Source organism: Papaver somniferum, unplaced genomic scaffold (assembly GCF_003573695.1).
Source record: "Papaver somniferum cultivar HN1 unplaced genomic scaffold, ASM357369v1 unplaced-scaffold_10, whole genome shotgun sequence".
NCBI classification, from domain to species: Eukaryota; Viridiplantae; Streptophyta; class Magnoliopsida; order Ranunculales; family Papaveraceae; genus Papaver; species Papaver somniferum.
In genome coordinates, this window is record NW_020618825.1 from 19,616,107 (window position 1) to 19,637,389 (window position 21,283).

At 35.1% G+C, this 21,283-nt stretch overlaps 1 protein-coding gene and 1 pseudogene across 1 annotated transcript; both read right to left on the reverse strand.

Annotated features, from left to right (window-relative positions):
- Positions 1 to 2,577: 2,577 nt before the first annotated feature.
- LOC113326514 (O-acyltransferase WSD1-like) lies at positions 2,578 to 7,655 on the reverse strand. The gene is made up of 4 exons (XM_026574230.1): positions 6,873 to 7,655; positions 3,202 to 3,591; positions 2,945 to 3,082; positions 2,578 to 2,721 (listed from the first exon to the last, which is right to left on the reverse strand). The coding sequence occupies exons 1-4, from the start codon at positions 7,653 to 7,655 to the stop codon at positions 2,578 to 2,580; spliced, it is 1,455 nt and encodes a 484-aa protein (XP_026430015.1).
- A 4,733-nt stretch (positions 7,656 to 12,388) lies between these two features.
- On the reverse strand, positions 12,389 to 14,621 carry LOC113326515 (annotated as a pseudogene).
- Positions 14,622 to 21,283: the final 6,662 nt, after the last annotated feature.

Below are 21,283 nucleotides of genomic sequence, written 5' to 3' on the forward strand. Positions count from 1 at the left end.
ATTCTTAATGATGAATACAAATTTAGGCAAAAGCATTGTTTTCATAAAGAATTTCTTTTCCCTTAGATGCTTGTTTCCACAAATAATTTACTACTTACTAGCCATATATATTGCAACCTTAATTTATATAATTGAAGGTTTATGAAGCAAAAAAATATTGTTCATTCATTTTCTCATTCTCAATTGACATACAATAACAATAAAATTTAGAACACATTATGGATGATGAGATCAGTTTTTGATGCAGGGCGGAAGCGTTGAATAAAATTAAAATCTAAAACCACATATTTCCGAGATACCACTCTCAAGGAAAATACTACTTTTTAATTAATCAAAATTTTCTCCCTCTAATATCAAAACATGGAGCTCTTTATATAGATAAATCCTTATCAATTAATAACCAAATATTTTATTTAATTATTAAAAATACTTACTACCTTATCTAATGGATATTTTCTAAACTAATAAAATACTAAAATAAATACTATTAGATACTTCTAAAAGTTACCTAAATAATAAAAGAGAAAATACCTTAATTAATTAAATATTATTTGCTAAATAATAATAATAAATCAAAGAAAAATAACAATAAACGAGTATATTCACTTTCCCTAAATACTCCATCATTCTCCCCTTCTCAAAAAAAATTCGCCCTCGAATTTTGCCAGTATTTGTTGTTGGGTAAATAATTCTTCGATGAAAATTCTTATAATCCTTCAACTTAAATAATATTGACATAATTACTATTGAACCGGAAAATACCTGTGCATCGAAATAGTGAAGTTGATGTCGTTGATCCACCTGATTACATACTTCTTCAAGAGAATATGAACCAGCATAACAAGAATATAACATGATCTCATCATCAGGGTAATCATCATAGACCGGTGGTGAATTCCAATCCACGATAACTTCATATTCTTTAGTTCCAGAGAAAGAAAAAATATCATCAAACCTTTGGATTTCAAGCTTTAATCCGGACTCCAACGAATCTCGCGGATCATGTGCAACTCCTTGAAATCCTTTCTCCTTGTCGCCAAAGAGATTTTTGTTTTCATCACCGGTCACTTCCTCCACTCGTTGTAGGCTAGGACCATGATGGGGCTCTTGCTGATGATGCATTTCAGCCAATAGGAGGGTGAGCGCCTTAACCTTCCGTTCTAGATCATCTACTACCACTTGCTCTTTCTCATCGCTGAGAGCGGCTCTTCGAACAACATCATAATTTCTTCCTCGAAACATGATGCAGGAGCGTTGCCTGTCTCTGAACCAACATCATATGTGGTTTTAGATTTTAATTTTATTCAACGCTTCCGCCCTGCATCAGTTGGTTCAGAGACAGGCAACGCTCCTGCATCATGTTTCGAGGAAGAAATTATGATGTTGTTCGAAGAGCCGCTCTCAGCGATGAGAAAGAGCAAGCGGTAATAGATGATCTAGAACGGAAGGTTAAGGCGCTCACCCTCCAATTGGCTGAAATGCATCATCAGCAAGAGCCCCATCATGGTCCTAGCCTACATCGAGTGGAGGAAGTGACCGGTGATGAACAAAAAAACTTCCTTGGCGACAAGGAAGAAGGATTTCAAGGAGTTGCACATGATCCACGAGATTCGTTGGAGTCCGGATTAAAGCTTGAAATCCCAAGGTTTGATGGCATTTTTTCTTTTTCTGTGGTTGAGAAAAATAATGTTGCCGTGGATTGGAATCTACCACCAATCTATGATGATTACCCTGATGATGAGATCATGTTATATTCTTGTTATGTTGGTCCATATTCTCCAGAAGCAGTATGTAATCAGGTGGATCAACGACATCAACTTAACTATTTCGATGCGCAGGTATTTTCCGGTTCAATACTAATTATGTCAATATTATTTAAGTTGAAGGACTATAAGAATTTTCATCGAAGAATTATTTACCCAACTACAAATACTGGCAAAATTCGAGGGCGAATTTTTTTTGAGAAGGGGAGAATGGTGGAGTATTTAGGGAAAGTGAATATACTCGTTTATTGTTATTTTTCTTTGATTTATTATTATTATTTAGCAAATAATATTTAATTAATTAAGATATTTTCTCTTTTATTATTTAGGTAACTTTTAGAAGTATCTAATAGTATTTATTTTAGTATTTCATTAGTTTAGAAAATATCCATTAGATAAGGTAGTAAGTATTTTTAATAATTAAATAAAATATTTGGTTATTAATTGATAAGGAGTTATCTATATAAAGAGCTCCATGTTTTGATATTAGAGGAGAAAATTTTGATTAATTGAAAAGTAGTATTTTCCTTGAGAGTGGTATCTCGGAAATATGTGGTTTTAGATTTTAATTTTATTCAACGCTTCCGCCCTGCATCAGTTTTACATCCATTGCAAATAAATGAAATCCATCTCAAAGAAACTGAATGACTAAAGCTGTATTTTTATTTTTTTGCCTTCATAAATTAAGATGTGGACACACAAAAACAGCATTTAGCAAGCATTGGTGAAGTAGCATGGTTCTGTACCAAAAGCTCTCCAATAACTGATTACTGATCAAGTCCTTGCCTTAGTAATAGTATAGTCCCTGTCTTAACTATATTTCAATACCTGCTTGAAAAATATCATCAAAGGCTTCATCCACACAAGAACTGAAAAGTTTTGAATCTATAAACCCTTTTTCCATTGTTACCACAAGCTTTAATTGTTCCATGTAGCTCACCGAGAAAAATGCTACACTCTGCATGGAAATATTAGGTTTTTAGCAAGAGAGCTGAGTTAACCAACTAGAAATAATACAGTTGGTCGGGAGGTTTGCTAACTCTTATATTTGAGATCAACAGTTCAAATTCCTATGATATTTTGTATCTAACATAGTATTTATAATTAGAATGACACTTACTTGAGGAATACCGGACGTGAAGAATATCTAACATAGTATTTATAATTAGAATGACACTTACTTGAGGAATACCGGACGTGAAGAAGTAAAAACTGTTAATAGGATGATTATACAAAGTCATTTTATCTTTCGGACCTATCACACCCGATATCATTGTGCTAGCATTCTTGAAACTTGAATAGATCAATTCCTCCATCCCCTGAGTTATATACAAAGTACTCATGGTTAGATGGCTTCATAAGTTTTGAACTTAGGAACATGATGCATAGTTTAGCTTTGAAAGGACCTAAAAACATTGGTATGATAATTTGAACATACCTTTTGCCCCCAAATCCATAGTGCAGTATTTAGAAGTTTATCAATAAAGTAAAACATCATAGAATTCTTCTTTTTGTCCATTGTTTCTTTTGCTTTGATAATAAAATCAAGGGGGCTAACTTTCTCATGATTTGTAAATGACGGCAAATTTACGAAAATGAATCTCGAACGGTTGCCCCATCTTTCAGCCCTTATCATATCTTCAATATTTGTGAAACCTTCAAATACTCTCATGTTGAGCATGACTGCTAAGGTCATGTTAGTATTTGCGCCACCAGAATTAGTGTCCGTCGTCGAGCCATCTTTACTATACTGATCCATCCCCGTCTTCCTCAATGCGTACAAGTGAATAATGTACGATAGCAGTCCAGTGATTACATCATTTACGGTCTGCATGATCCGTCATTAAAATTGGACACTTGTTAGCATAAAATTATTAGCGTAATTATCAAAAACAAAAAAAAGAGACTGATGGGGACTATTTGAGAAATAAGTTGAACTCACCGCTCCAAGCAATGCTTTTTTGAGTTATATTGAGCTATTTCCTTCCTATTGACCGTTAGTTAATTTTTAATGCTCTTAAAACTTTTGTTTGGGCCATTACAATCTATTTTACTTTTAGTTACTCAGTGCAATAAAGAGGGGAAAAGTGGCAGAGAAGAGATGATGGTTAAGTGAAAATTTCCAAATCCAGATAAACTGTTAAATACTGAAAGGCTTCTCCAAAATATCTTCAATGTAGGAACTGGAGGGGTGGTCACTAGAGATGATGGTGTGACTAAGTGACCGGCCTTTAGAATTTTTTTTTATCTTACAACCCATTCTGCTTAACAAAATCTAGTTAACTTCAAAATGATGACTAAATTATCTTTTGTTTTCCGCATTTTGGCAATTGAAGCACAACGATTTTAGTAGACACTGTTGGCTTTTCAATACAGTGAGGCCAACTTTGCGGCAGATGCTTTAGCTAAAGGTGCTTCTAAAAAACAATTAGGAGGAGTTTAGTTAGACAATCCACCTAAGGGTCCTTTAGTAACGCTTTCAGTTTCACTCTTCTAGTTTGGTTCTAGTATGTTTTGTACTGTCTTGTGCATTTGTTTCCTTTTTTATATATAAAGTTCTCATAAAAAACAAAAAAAACAAAAAACTGACGGTGGCGTTTCTTACACACGACTTGTCAGTATGGGCTAGTTTAGTTGGTTTCTTTGCTTTGCTTTTCAGGCACCACCATATCTAAAAACAAAAGAAAACACAGTTGGTTAATTTTTTTGGTCACACCAAATAACATATAGAAATGAACACTAACGAAGGTGTGATTTTTATAGCCTCTCGAAAATCTTCCTTAAAGTTAGTAGGGAAGCAGCATCAGATGGATGATGATCTTGACCGGCAAAGTTGAAGTTGCATTTTGTTGGTTCTTTTAAAGAAAGTAATACATTTTCTTTTTCTCTATTTGTGCAAAAAGCACCTTGAAGTTATTTTGAAATAGAATTTTTTTCCTTGATAGCTTTGCAACAAAGTATCCTCCCTAAGATTGTACATGACCTAAGGAAGAGGATCATTAAGCCGCGTACATGTATTAGCCTTGTGACAGATTCAGGGCCTAGCTATATATGACTAAGAATGAGCAACTAAAATAAGAAAACTACATCAATCCATGAAACACGCAGAGAGAAACACAACAAAACCACATCAGTAACCACCGGAGTTGAGAATAAAAAATGGGAAGCCGAAATGCATTTGTTCATCTATCCATGTGAGAATCTAAGGTAGAACAAAATAACCAAAAAAAAAAGAAGTTATGTATATACTTAAAATAGATGTTAAAAGCTGTACAAGGGAAGAACTACGAAGATAAGAATATAAGCATTGTCAATTTACGGAATTTATTACAAGAATAACTGTGTTAAAAAATAAAACCACGCCAACGACCACCGCTTGTTGGGTTAAAGAAATGAATTCATGGAAAAACACAAAACCGACCGGTATCTCCATATTCAACGTTCCATTAAACTTTTTCGAATATTTTTCACTTGTTCTGAACAAAATCTTACTCAGTTTTTCTAATAACTTTAAAAATAGTTCATTTACAGAAAGCATTAGCAACAAATATACAACACACTACCGGACTATCAGTTTCCACCGACACTTCAAATTCATATTGATCATGAACCAACAAAATTCAGTTAAGAGCGGGCTTTGTTTCTTGAAAAAATTCTTTTTCCTTGCACACCTTGTTTCACACACATTATTAGCTAGCTATCCACACAGATTGCAAATCTTAATTCATATAGATGTGAAGGTTTATAAAATAAAACATAATTTTAATTTCATTCATTTTCTCGTTCTCACTGTTTGTTTGACATAAAATAACTATGAAGTTGAGAAAATGTGGATGTCATGAGATCCATTTTTCACCCATTGCAAATAAATGACAGAGATCTAAAAGGAACTGAATCATGAAGTAGTACTAGAAACTGGCATCTAACATTTACTATACCCCCTAGTCCCACAACACAAGCCCCAATGATCAATTGATCACTTATCAAGTCCTTGTCTTGGTGATATTACTGTTGTACTCCTTGTCTTGACTATTTTCAAAAGCTGCTTGGAAAATATCATCAAAGGCTTCATCCATACAAGAACTAAAAAGTTTTGAATCAATAAATTCTTTTTCCATTGTTACCACAAGCTTTAATTGTTCCATGCAGCTCACTGAGAAAAATGTTGTACTCTGCATACAAATATTATCAAGTTAGCGAGGGCCAATTTTGAATAGTAGCCCAGTTGACCGGAAGAGTGCTTAATTCTCGTATTCGAAATCAGTAGTTAAATTTATCAAAGATGTTTCCAAAATAAAACAACATATATATCAAGCATGGACTTTGTGATTAAAATGACACTTACCTGAGGTATACCCGACAAGAAGAAGTAAAAACTGTTAACAGGATGATTACATAACGCCATTCTCTCTTTCGGACCTATCACACTTGATATCATTGTGCTAGCATTCTTAAAACTTGAATAAACCAATTTCTCAATTCCCTGAGTTATATACACAGTAGTTGTGGTTAGATGTGCTAGGAAACTAGGATGGCTTCATTAATTAAGCTTCCAAAGGACCTTAAAACGGCAGTATAATAATTTGCACACATACCTTTTGGCCCCTAATGCATGCTGCAGCATTTAGAACTTTATCAATAAAGTAAAACACCATAGAGTTCTTCTTTCTGTCCATTGTTTCTTTTGCTTTGAGAATGAAATTGAGGGGGTTAACTTTCTCAAGATTTGTAAAAGTTGGTAACTTTGCGAACATGGATCTCGAACGGTTGCCCCATGCATTTGCACTTATCATATCTTCGATATTTGTAAAACCTTCAAAAACTCTCATGTTGAGCATGACTGATAAGGTCATGTTATTATTTGCATCACCATAGTTGGAGTCCGTCACAGAGCAATCTTCACCACACTGATCCATCTTTGTCTTTCTCAACGTGTACAAGTGAATAATGTACGATAATAATCCAGTGATTACATCATTTACGGTCTGTATGATGGGTCATTAAAATTGGGTAATTATTAGCAGCAAATAATAGTGCAGTTATGAGAAAAAATAAGATGAAAGAAAAAGAAAAAAGAACAGGAGTAGTTAAGAATTAAGTTGAACTCACCGCTCCAAGCTTGGTTTTGACTTGCTTGACTCTTTCAAGTGATAATGTCACCGAATAGATGTTAAAAGGTTTGAATAACTCAATCTCCAAATTCGATGACTCCGAACGTATTGCAGATGGCCGGTCTTCTAAACACGTTACCCTCAGTGTGCTCTCCACGACATCGTAAGTTGTGTTCACACACTTACCCATAAACCCCAACATTATCTTCCCCATTCCTATTACACTGCGCTTACTATTATCTTGTTTCTTCAATGACAATTTCGGAAAAGTAAGAGGAAGTGAAGGATGATCAGCTCTTTGGCAACTCTTAAAAAACAATCTTACAAGTGAATAACCATCACCAATTGCATGACTAGCCTTAAAAATCATAGTGCACGCGCCCTTCAAACTAGGGTACTTGACCAAATGAATTTCCCATAATGGTTTATCTTCTGAAAACTTCTCACAACCTATTTTTGATAAATATTCTCTCAGGTACTCATCGTAGCTTTCTCTCGCTAAACCTTTAGGAAAAGCCGGGACGATCAAATGATCTTCGACTCGTGTAACAACTTTTTTCCATCTTAAAACACCTTTCTTGTTTCTCTCCATGATTGAAGAAAAACGAATATTTAGTGGTAATATATGCTTATGACATATTTCTTGAACTTCAAACTCGGTAATGGGTGTCTCTAGTTCAAAAACAGCAAAAATGTATAACGATAAGATTGAACTGTTTAAGCTCTGAGAGATTGGACTCACTGGAGGACTTGTTCCTTCATCTAAGTACAGATTATCCATTGTTTACAGTTATTCCATGAATTCGAATGAGTTTATACAAAAATTGTGGTAAAAGTGGTACTGTCGTATACCAATAAGTAATGTACGATTGTAGTGCAGTGATTATATCATTTACTGTCTGCATGGTCGGTTATTAAAATTGGGCAATTGATAGCACCAATTTAATACTGTAACTATTGTAAAATAAATATATCAATAAATAACATACTCAATTTTGGTACGAAAAGATGCAGTATTTTAAAAGAGGGCAGTTATATTCACATGGAGGTATCATATTCTCTTGATTGCATATGCATTAATAATATAATAATAATAAAAAAAATCGATCACTGAAATCCAACACATTAGTGCTATTAAGCGCTTGAGTTGGGAATGAGCATGCATAAGCAGTCAAATATGCATACAGATGTATATAAACGATCGAAGTGGTTTACAAGTGCGCCATGTGAAGTCTCAAGACTTAGAAATGTATGTTCATTGTGTTGTTATAACTGTTGACTTGCATTCATGGGTTTGTCTTCCCAATAAAACAAGCTTAACAAGGGTATCTTTTATATGTTACAATGTTAGATTTTACGAATGTTAACTTCTGCCTTTCCCATTCATTCACGTTGGATATTAATACAAGACCCCAAAACCCTAATAGAGTTTAAACCTACATTATTGGACTTAATCTAAGGATCCACATTATTGGACTTAATCTAAAGACTTACCCTTACGGTCTCAATATTCCAGACCATATTCACGGGTCTTAATACCCTCCCTCAAGACGGAGTATGGAGGTCAAATATGCCCATCTCGGACATAAGAAACTGAAATTGAGCTTTCCCTAAAAATTTAGTAAAAATATCCGCCAATTGCACTGTTGTAGGAGTATACGAAGGCGTGATAATCTTCTGTATTATAGCATCTCTAACCAGATGACAGTCAACTTCAATATGCTTCGTTCGCTCATGAAAAACTGGATTCTGAGCAATATATAAAGCCGACTGACTATCACATAGAAGGCGCATTCCATGTGTATGATGAACTCCCAAATCACGCAGTAATTGTTTCAACCATTTTAATTCACACGTAGCTGCCGCCATAGAACGATATTCCGCTTCAGCCGATGAACGAGAAACAGTATGTTGCTTTTTAGTTTTCCATGACACCGGTGAATCTCCAAGAAGAACAAACCATCCAGTCAATGAGCGTCTAGTTAAGGGACAACTCGCCCAATCTGAGTCACACCATCCTTTTAAATTAAGACCACTATCATAGCGCAACAGAATTCCCTGTCCAGGATTCTTCTTCAAATATCGAACCACACGAAGAGCTGCTTCCCAATGTGCTAGTCTTGGCCGTTGCATAAATTGAGACAAAATATGCACGGAATATGCCAGGTCCGGTCTAGTCACGGACAAGTAAATCAAACGACCAACTAGTCTTCTATACTTCTCCACATTTGTAAACCAATCTCCTTTGTCCAAAGAAAGACGATGATTTGTTTCCATTGGAAATTCTGCAGGTTTTGCACCTAATAAACCTGTTTCCATGATGATATCTAATGCATATTTTCTCTGACATATATAAAAACCTTGTTTACTCCGAGCCACCTCCAAACCCAGAAAATACTTCAGTTTTCCCAAATCTTTCATCTTGAAACATTGTCCCAAGTATATTTTGAACTGATGAAGCGCAACCAAATCATTGCCCGCAACAATCAAATCATCAACATAGACCAAAACATTAAGCTGCATATTTCCCTTGGTCATAGTAAAAAGAGAATAATCCGAATACGATTGTCGAAAACCATAACTCTTCAAAGCCGCAGACAATTTTGCAAACCAACACCGAGGATCCTGTTTTAAACCATATAAAGATTTCTTCATCCTACACACCATATTAGACTTATCTTTAGCAAATCCGGGTGGTATCTTCATATACACTTCTTCCTCCAAATCTCCATGAAGAAATGCATTATGCACATCCATCTGATGCACTTCCCAGTTCTTAATCGCTGCAACAGCTAGAAAAGTCCGCACTGTCGTCATTTTCGCCACTGGTGCAAATGTATCATTGTAATCCAACCCTTCAACTTGATGATTCCCAAAAATAACCAGTCTAGCTTTGAGTCGCACCAACTGTCCATTCTCATCATACTTTTCTGTATAAATCCATTTACTGCCGAGTGCCTTCTTTTCCGGCGGTAATTCTTCTAATTCCCATGTTCCTTGTTCTTCCAAGGCTCGTATTTCTTCTTGCAGGTGCAGACCCAGCAGTAATTGCTGCAAGAAATTTTCTATGAATTGCAGAAAATCTATCACAACTAACATAATATGTCAAAGGATACGGCGTACCTGAGGATGATGATTTTGGAGAGTGAGTACAGGATGGACTATTTTCTCGTACGGTGTGCGTCACAAAACCTTTGAGTCGACTAGACGGAATCTTTTGTCGCTTTCCTTTACCCATCTCACCCAAATTAGCTTCCTGCATCTCTTCATTTGAGACCACACGGTTCTCAGTAATATCTTCAGGGTTCTCAGTAATGTCTTCTGGGTTCTCAGTAATATATTCTGGGTTCTCAGTAATGTCTCATGGGTTCTCAGTAATATATTCTGGGTTCTCAGTAATGTATTCTGGGTTCTCAGTAATGTATTCTGGGTTCTCAGTAATGTATTCTGGGTTCTCAGTAATGTCTTCCGGGTTCTCAGTAACTATTTCAGCCTCTCTCTGCACCATTTCTTCTACTCCTCTTTCTTCGTCATCACTCCAACACACATCATTCTTAGCCCGAACTATCTCAGTTGGCTTATCAAGTACCCTGGATATGTAAGGAAACTGATATTCATAAAACTCTATATCTCTTGAAACCAGAAATTGTCTTTTATCTAAATCATATACTTGCCACGCCCTTTTCCCAAAAGGATAACCAAGAAACACACATCTCCTACCTCGACTTGCGAACTTATCCCCTTTACTACTTTGATCATGCACATAACACAAGCAACCAAACACTCTCAACTGATTGTATGGGGACGGTTTCCCAAATAAAACTTCATATGGAGTTTTGTTTTTTAGAATAGGTGTAGGCGTACGATTAATCAAATACGCGGCCGTTAATGCACATTCTCCCCAAAAACGGTTCGGTAAATTTACTTGGAATCTTAAAGCTCTTGCCACATTCATTATGTGTTGATGTTTTCTCTCAAATCTTCCATTCTGTTGAGGTGTTCCTACACATGACGTCTCAAAAACTATCCCATTGGTCTTAAAATATCCACGCAACGCATGAAATTCAGTTCCATTATCACTTCTAACAATTTTGATTTCTTTACCAAATTGACGTTTCACAAGAGGAATAAAGTTAAGAAATATTGTTTCAACCTCAGTTTTGCTTTGAATTAAATAAATCCACACACCTCTTGAAAAATCATCTACTATTGTCAGAAAATATTGAGCTCCAGAAGATGAATGCATCTTATAAGGGCCCCATAAATCTATATGAACCAAATCAAAACTACTGCTGGATTTACTCAAACTACTAGAAAAGCTACTTCTACGATGTTTTGCACGCGGACAAATATCACACGCATCATTATTCTTCTTTAATAATCTACCCACACCTGGTAACTGTTGTAACACTTTCTCTGATGGATGTCCCAATCGTCGATGCCACAGCTCATACGTATCATTACTAACCACAAGCACTTTAACTGGAGGCACACCACAGAAAATATATAGTCCAACTCGTCGCTCACCCACTCCAATCACCTTCCTCGTCAACCGGTCCTGTATAAGACATAAACTGTTAGTACATTGGACATCGCATACTATCTCATCAATGAGCTGTGTAACTGAAATTAAGTTACAATTTATCTGTGGCACATAAAGCACATTGTCCAATCTCAAACCACCAGGAAGAACAACAGTTCCTATTTTCTCAGACTGGGCATGTTTTCCGTCTGGCAGTCCCACAGAGCATGCTCTAACATCTTTCACATTTATCATATCATCTCTTTTACACGTGACATGATTTGTATCTCCTGTATCTATAATCCAGGATGTTTGATTTGTCTTACCTTGTAGCTGGGAACTGAATTTTCTTGAATTTAAATATTCAAGCACCTGCTGGACCTGACTTGCAGTCACGCCCGTCAATCCTGATCCATCTACTGAAGAACCAACGCCAGAATGAGTTGCCGCTGCTGCTGAGATGTTCAAATTATGCGTTCGTACATTGCCCTGTCCTCTACCTCCTCTGCTGTTCTCTACAACTTTTCCTCTTTTTGATGATTCTGTATCATCCGCCATGTTTACTGGATTAGGGTTCTCGAGTTCTTGTTAATCAACTCTGGCTCTTGATGCCATGTTAGATTTTATGAATATTAAGTTCTTCCTTTCTCATTCATTCACGTTGAATATTAATACAAGACCCCAAAACCCTAATAGAGTTTAAACCTACATTATTGGATTTAGTCTAAGGACCCACATTATTGGACTTAATCTAAAGACTTACCCTTACGGTTTCAATATCCCAGACCATATTCATGGGTCTTAATATACACAAACGAAGGGGTTAAAGTTTACCAGCAAGGCAACAACAACTGGATATAACAACAAACATCAAACTTTATTAATATCGTCTCCTAGAAGAAACAAATGCGGCATAAGTCAAGTTTTATTCAAGAGATTGATAACTAATTGGGGAGACTGTTAAATCCAAGCGTTAACAATATTTCGTGTAATTATGGCGACATAATAAGCCACAGTGGATGATATTTTTTGAAGAAGGAAGAGTTATTCCTTTTTAAAAGCAGTTGAGAGATAAACCATTCTTCACCGTTATTATAACTGAACAGTTCAGCTCCAGTGATGCAAAATAGTCTCCACCAATTGATTAACTTTACGGCCTCTGCTTCGTTAATTCCATAAAATGACATGAATATGTCTTTTATTTCTTCAATTTTACCATCTATTCCTTTCAACATTTCTTCACTGCAAATTCCAAATGTAAGTACATGTTGAATGCCTCACATAAGAATTAAGAACAGATCAATGATAATAAAAACACAATATGTTGATATTCCCTTCAATTATGTTTGTGTTATCTTACTTTGTACGAGCAAAATGATTTCCGCTAAGGAACCAATGGTCTATAACCGCCACGTCCTCCTGAGACAAAATTGAAGTAAAAATGTGACGTTTAAAACAAAATATTTCTTTTGGAAGCTATAGTATGGGTGTTATGCAGCAGTGAAAAGTTGCTCCGGTGTCTCATACCTGGAAATACAGAAGACATGTTGCTGATGGTATTAGCAACGTCCCCGGTGCGAAAAAGTTCTTGGCGTACCAATCATCTTCGCTCAATGGCTACAAAAGAGGATAGGACCATCATCTTAAGAATGTTATTTCTTGTAAATGATCACGATATCAAAAGTAACATATTCCTAGAACAAAGTATCGGAGAAATGAATCATGTTCTTCTATGTGAGCTTACCTCGCCATGGTACAAAAAGCTTTTGTGACAGAAATGCTCCAAGAAAAGCACGGCATCGTCTTTCATCCATTTTTGATATTTTTCGAAGAAATAATTCAAAGTTCTTCATGTGCTAAAAAAAAAAAAACTAGTGAAATAAAGATTACCACTCAAAAGTAATATATGGTATCTAGAGATTCTAGACCAAACTATTGATTGTCACGGCTCCGATTTGAGCTAGATTTTTTTTTTTTTTTTTTTTTTTGACAACAAAAACCTAAATCGCCTATATATTGATCTTCAGAATATAAACTCCATACCTCGATCAATCCGATAACAAAAACACGGTCAAATGTAGTTTCCATATCACAAAATTGGTTAAAAAGACCAAAATCAATAATTCCTGGGTGAAATGGACAGTTAGATTTTGAAACCGTTTAAATGGACAAAAATGTAAAAATAGGCAGGATGTAACCAGTTTCATCGTGTCCATTTTCAAATATTTTTTCTTATTTTTAATTTACACAGGATGTATCCAGTTTCATTCTTGCTAATTTTTAAATTTAAGCTAGGATGAAACTTACTCTTTTTTTCGTTGGCCATTTCACCCAAACTATTTTTAACTCGTCCATTTGAACCGTGATTTAAAAATATTTGGACAAATGACCCATTTTCCGTTTCCATATCGAGTGATGTAACATCTGCTAATATTATCTCAACATAGATAAACTGAGCTTTCTGCAAAGTGGAAGAAGAACGAGTTGAACATTTACTTTAGGAGTTTTTGCATCTTATTTTGCGAAAAAAAAATCCAAGATAACCTAACAAAAGGAAAGTACTTACTTGCACTCTTCTAATATGTATTCTTTCTGTGAGAATGCATTAGTAACTCCTGTAATCTTTCAATTACTGTATTTCTTTGCAATGTGAAAAACCAAAGGCCCAGGTCCACAGCCTAGATCTAATATGGTCTGTCCATCCTTTATGTTTGCCCTCTCGCAATATAAATCCATCATTATACTTGCCTCATCTATCGTAGTCGTTACATCTGTGTACAAACCCGAACTGATCGCAAAACAAAACAACAAAAAGAAATAACTATAGAAGACTCATTTCGTCATATAGATTAATGAAAATCATGTATGATGAAACTGTGTGTTCACTTACCTTTCTTTGAGGGTACTTCCACACATAATTTGGTTAAATGAATATGGAGTCTCATAAAGCTTTGAATCTAATTTGTCTAGCTCTGTTGCCATCTTCATGCCACGAAGAGCTATTGTCAACAACAACAAAAAAAAACAATTAAAGGTGTTGAGCATAACTAATATGCAGATTAGATAGTAAATTGCAATACATTTCGTAAAGTCAAGGAGTTGAGCAAGTTGCTGCTGTTTAGTAGGTTTAGTTCCCCATTCGATGCGTTTTTCGATCTCTATCTTCATCAGCCTTCTGACCTCTTCATCTGGAACTAGACCAAGCTCCATATTCGTCCACAAATCATTTTTTTGACTAATTTTAGTTTCTTCCATTGTTGTCGCCTTGGTCACCCTCACCCTTAACAGTTATGAAATAATGGTTTGCAGAGATCTATTCCAACTTCCAAGCGACCGGGCACACAATTTATAACTTGGCAGACCAGTGGCAGTTTATACTAGTTCTTTACCTCTTCTAAGAGCGTCCACAATGGACGACTAAACCCAAATATTTGGTCCAGTGGATAGGCGTAGTGAGACGGATCATCGATCAAAATTTGATCAAAGACTAAAACTCAGACCAAATTTGGTCGGCGACCAAGACCAAACCCAAATATAGTCGGGCGTTTATATAATCCACGCCCCACCATCAGGTGGACGTATAGTCCATGCCCCATCCCAGACGGACGTATAGTGCATGCCAGTTTTTTTTTTCTTTTGTGTGGGGCGTGGTTTATACCTCCGCCCCACTCTTTAAAACTTTCAAATTGCATGGGGCGGGCTTAATACCTCCGCCCCATTTTCTTTTCTTTTTTTTATTATTTTTTTTTTGAATCTCTCTGCACCGGGCGAACGTATAGTCCCCGTCCCACACCAGGCGTTGGTATAGTCCACGCTCCACACCAGGCGAACGTATAATGTACGTCTGACCAAATTTAGTCTTTCCACCGTAGCGTCACACACCAGACTAAACCCAAAATTTGATCTTTTTTTCCTTCTTTGGTCTTTGGTTATACTCGCACCACTGCAGTTGCTCTAACGACTGGTCACACATTTCATAAAGACCGTCACTTCTCTTTAACTTTTCTCACAGTCCCGTCCCATTTTATTTTGCATTTGTCTTGTCCCGCTTCTAAAATTTTCGGTTCTTTACTAAAATCTATGATTTAATTTAATTATTTCGCAAATACTATATTTCTTTACTAAAATCTATGATTTGATTATTTCACGAATCTATGAAAATTTAAACGATATTTTGATGTATTCTGATGTTCTACATTCCTACCAATTATGAGCATGATTCAAGATACCAAATTTCACCATCTACTGATCTTAATTTTAACCATTAATTTTTAATACCTGATATTTAAAAGGGTAGATGGTGGTGTTATACATCTTGAATTGTGCTCATATTTGGTGAAAATATAGAGTCTTAGAGCATCTCCAAGAGCACATCCTCAACTTCCTATTAATTAGGCCACATAAGATTTATCTAGTTTTTGATAAAATTTCTTCTCCAACGGCAATGTTAAAAAGAATTGTAAAGATTACGTGGATGGTAGATATCTAGACATCCTCAAAGTCATCCTCTAGTTTCAGAGGTTGTCTTAGAGGATGTGAACATCCTAATCATCAATATCTAGGGTTAGGATTAACAACTTAATTATTTTCAACCAATTGATTTTACACTAAATAAGGTAAAACCAATTGAGTTTTTCACCTCCTCTAGGGGAATTTTGGTTTCGTATACATCCATAAAAAAAGGGTTACATGTACCATTTGTACCAAGTTCCTATTGGAGATGCTCTTATAAGAGGAACACAACATCAAAATATTGGATTTAATTAAATTCATTGTCGTTTGGGTTTTGTGGAGAAAATACCACATATCATATACGCCTAATAGCATGGCTACTGATCTTATTGCTAAATGGGGAGCTTCTAATGGCACACAATGGTGGAATCATGCATCCGCCTCAATTTATCTATTATGCTATGGGTTTGGATCGGTCGCAGCTTTTTACCTATAGATTCAGATAATTTTGTAACTTGTTTTTGTATGGGGATTTTGATAAAGTATACCCCGTGAAATTAGTATTTCCTAAAGTACACCCGTTTTTTTCAAAATTATTAAAATACACCCAGTTTCACTTTTTCATCCAAAATTCTGTTAAGGCCCACTATATCATTGTAGTCCATATCCAACCATAAAGTTATTAAAACTAATCAACGACTAAGGTTCATTCTCAATAAAAAATTTCTGACATGCCCTTAAATGAAGAACAAAATGCTTGTGAAAAAATATCTAAATTTCACTACAAAAAAACATGCGCTTTTGTGACATTCAACTTACAACATTATAAAAAGCGTTAAGAAAAATATCCGTTTGTGACATATTGTATGTTACATATATATTATGTCATGTAGATATCAAAATAGTGTGAACATACTAATTTACCACGTCTGTATTATGGTCGTGAATAAAAATTAAGTTAAGTTAACTGACAACAATAAGCGGATGGTGTTCTCAACATTTTAGATGTGTAGATATTCTCAAGGAATATTTAGTTAATAAAAAAGTCTATCTCTCACTGACACGTATTGATTAAATAATATTAAAAAAATCTATTTCTCATTTGACACGTATTGAATCTGCAACAAGAAAATTGTTAATGTTACACGTTCACTATTTTTTCTAAATTTTTAGCGGGGTCAACAATTTTCTTCCAAGAAGAAAAAAAAGGATATGGTCAAATAACTGAAGCACCAATCTTATCGTGCGAATTAAAGAAACAATAAAACTAAACAAAAGGAAAACCGCCCGGAATATTTTCCTCCATATTTTTTATTTATATTTTTTTAGAAAATTTTTTGTCTTTCCATACCAAGTAACCTAAATTCTTAGCCCGTCTTCTTTTCTTCTTCTCTGTTTTCTTCTTCTAAATTGATTAATATGTCATCAAATCAAGCCACCACCAACATCACTAGTTCTTTTTTAACCACTCTAGATTCACAGTAGTCTCCCCATTTATTTGTTTTTTTGTTGATTTTCTAGTTCTGGTAGGGTATTCTAATTCTTAGGGAGAGCGAAAAACATTCCGTTGAGAAATTGGACAAGGTAAGTTACTGAAAATATCGCACACACCTTTTAATTTTTGATGATTTTTCTTTTTTTTTGGTTTTATTTTTTCTGTTACCTAAAAAGTCTTTAGATTTTGGGGATTTTTCTTTTAGATATAATCAAGAATAAACAGATGGAACATAAATAGTCGCAAGGATATTAAATTGAAGATCAAATCGACGTTGCAATTGGTATTCCCTCTATCTATTACTTTAAATCTATCAACAATACAATGGGCATTTGTTTTCTCTTTTATCGTCTGTATGTGGAATACTTTTGACAGGCAACATGACAAACTAATCTTTCAAGAGAAGCATATATTTGCAACTCAAAGAGTCAATTCCAGTTTCAGAACAACAAACCAATTCCAGGTCCAGAACAAGAACAACAACTATGGGGATGTTATGAAACTTTGGTTTCCAAAAGCTAATACACTTTATTATTGAGAGAATGTAATTTAGATCTAAATTGTATGAAAATTTTGTTTAATGGTTACTCTTCTTTCGGTGGTTGTTGTAAGTTTTTATTTTTTTAAGAATATTGTAATTTTTGTTTACAGGAAAATATATGATCATTTTACTCATTCGTCTTCAATTTATTCAATGGAATCTGCTAAGATTGCATAGATTCATTGTTGTATAAGTTCTAAATTGCGATGCAACATAGTATTAAAGAAAAACCTCGTATAATAATTTGCACAATATACTAATATTTAATTAATAAAAACTGAAAAATAATTTGCAAAATAATTATTTTTTTAGTCAAAATTTTGCTTTAAAAAAAACAACTTACGTGGCATACAACTTATTTGCTACGCAAAAGTTTGTGCTACAAAAGTCCCACAGCATAAGTGACGCTTCCAGCGTCAGACATACTATTTGCAACACCTGTTTTTGTAACGCAGTGACCGACAGATAAAAAACGTCAGAAAATCATATTTCTGACGAAAAAGCAAATATTTCTGACACAATTTGTCATTGCAAAAACCATGTTTTCTTGTAGTGTTAAGTTTCCGTTAGGCACTGATACATGGTTTCTCTTAAATATAGCCCATGCTTTTATTAACCATAGCCCGTTGACCTTGGTCAACCAAAAATGACTATTATTTTAAGTTTGACTTTTTATAATTAATCATAGCCCACGAACTAGATAAACGAGTTACTAACTCACGGTAAGTTGAAAACCAGCAAATCAGCGACTCGATAAAAACATAGTATTTCTTATTAAGATTTCTCAACCGTTATTTGCTGATGGGTGGTCTCAACCGTTAATATAGGGTGGACTTGTCGATACATTTGGAAAGGTTATAGTACGTGACCATCTGGGAAAATCAGTCGACATAACTTCAGGGTTGTGCCTCTCGGGCGACAATTGTATAGTCAATAAGATTAGTTGTTTTCTTGATCTACTTTTAAGGGGAGCTTCTTAATCCCCTGAAACAAATATATGTAAGGATCTGGAAGATCAAATATGTAGCATTCTCAGTTAATAAGCTATTAAGCTTGATACTAGATCCAACACAACTTCCATTAACAAGGACTTGAAAAAGAATAGAGCAAATACATCAATATGTGTAATTAGGTGGAGGTAGGTGTAGTTGCAGGAAATCCTACAACCACATCCATACAAGAATCTAAACAATACACTAAGAAATCATGGTGAAAATCATTCATTTACTCAATCTTAAGTTGGATACAAGATAATGCAAAGACTTTACTTGATCTCCAAATAAACTTTCTCTCTCCTAATTTCTTGTATAACACACTCTCTGAGATCTCTCTCATTACATGATAGCCCTTCCCTTTATATAGGATTTTACATAGTGGATGACAGCTAATAGATCCCCTATTTTCGGAATCATTGTGCGTTACAATCGCTCATATACATTCACTCAACTTCGCACACTTTATACTTCGCACAGATCATCACACTTTACTCGTGACTATGCTGACATCATCTAATACGTCATCTCAATTTTGCTATGCGCGATGATCTTCTCTTGTATTAGATGATCTTTGTTTCGCATACATAATGAATGTGTGATATTTCACTCATACATTTTGCCTCTTCTCATTTCGTTCTCTTTATAGAGTGAGCGGTATGAGAAAACTCCATCCTAAAGTATCGCACATGTTTAACTTTTCATATTCTGCTTTGCCGACACATTTCCGGAATTTGAGCTTTCCTAATTTACGCGTGTCTTCTTGTCCACTCATTATCTGACACGTCCTTATAACCGCTTCTTTCTATCCGTTTATTATTCGCATTAAATGAGATAAACCTCGGAAAACGAGAGTAAATCTTCTTATATATCTTCCTTCAACTTCTTCTTTCTTCTTTTTACTTCTTCTTTCTTTTCACTGTTACTGCAATTTTCTTCATCATCTTTTTTTTTTACAGTTCATTACCTCTTCCCTACCTTCTTTATCATTCTCCGCGTTTCTCCTCTTTTCCTTGTAACTTAATCTCAATTTCACTGATTTGATCATAACCTTACTGATTTGATCTTGATCAAGATTTTTTTTTTACTTAAAAACCCGTCATTCCCATTCTTATAATGGCTCCTGCTGGTAAAAAGATGGAGATAGAATTCACCAAACTCAAGAAAGAGTTGAACATCAGAGGTTATTCGCTTTCCCTTCCTTCTGAATCTGATTATTCATCTAAACTCAATCTTCAGTTAATCAATTCCGAATAATGGACTAATCAGAAGATTATCGTATCATTAGGACAACTTCTGAATAATCTTCCTATCCCATTGGATAACCCATAAATCCCCATATTCTATGAAATCCTGGCCGATGGTCGAGTCGCACGGGGAATATTTCAGCTGAGTGGTGATGCTATTAGAATAGCTTTGGAATATTCGCGTCGCGCAGTAGGATTAGGAACTTCTTATTCTTATGAGGTACGAAATGAATTGTTCCGAGATAAAGCTATCGATCCTGCTGATTATACTCTTGATAATTTCTTCAAACACTACTATGTTGCGATCATGAAGAATGAATCAACCAAGTGGGCCATTCGCTTAAGAAGAAAAGATGGCATTTCTGAAGACGAGAAGATTATGCGTGATGTAGATTGGAACGATAAATCCAAGGTCAGCTGGTTATTCTTGTGGGGTGTAGCTCAGCTGGTTAGAGCTTGTGGCTGTTAACCACAAGGTCACAGGTTCAATCCCTGTTTCTAGCACCAAAATGTAGTTGCAGGAAATCCTACAACCACATCCATACAAGAATCTAAACAATACACTACGAAATCATGGTGAAAATCATTCATTTAATCATTAAAATCATAAGTTGGATACAAGATAATACAAAGATTTTACTTGCTCTCCAAATAAACTTTATCTCTCCTAATTTCTTGTCTAACACACTCTCTGAGATCTCTCTCCTTACATGATAGCCCTCCCCTTTATATAGGATTTTACATAGTGGATAACAGCTGATAGATCCCCTATTTTCGGAATCACTGTGCGTTACAGTCGCTCATATGCATTCACTCAACTTCACACATTTTATACTTCGTACAGATCATCACACTTTACTCGTGACTATGCTGACATCATCAAATACATCATCTCAATTTTGTTATGTGCGATGATCTTTGTTTCGCATATATAATGAATGTGCGATATTTTAGGACTTGAAAAAAACCACTTTAATGGAGCAAACATTACCATTAGCGGCTTGTTTAATTTTATTCACGGGTGGATATTTCATGAACATACAGTAACTTTAGTTATCACAAATAACGGTGATGATGATTGGTATTAGCTCAAACTTTATGTATTTCAACTATTTGATTGGGTAAATTTTTTCTTCTTTTTTTTAAGTTTTCCTGAAAAG

What these genes read in the sequence shown, in the direction of transcription:
- LOC113326514 (XM_026574230.1), bottom strand. Translation starts at nt 7,655, where the DNA reads ATGGATAATCTGTACTTAGATGAAGGAACAAGTCCTCCAGTGAGTCCA. An exon ending in TCAAAACCAAGCTTGGAGCG is followed by an intron (nt 3,592 to 6,872) that starts GTGAGTTCAACT and finishes CGGATCATGCAG; the next exon opens with ACCGTAAATGATGTAATCAC. An exon ending in TATGGATTTGGGGGCAAAAG is followed by an intron (nt 3,083 to 3,201) that starts GTATGTTCAAAT and finishes TATATAACTCAG; the next exon opens with GGGATGGAGGAATTGATCTA.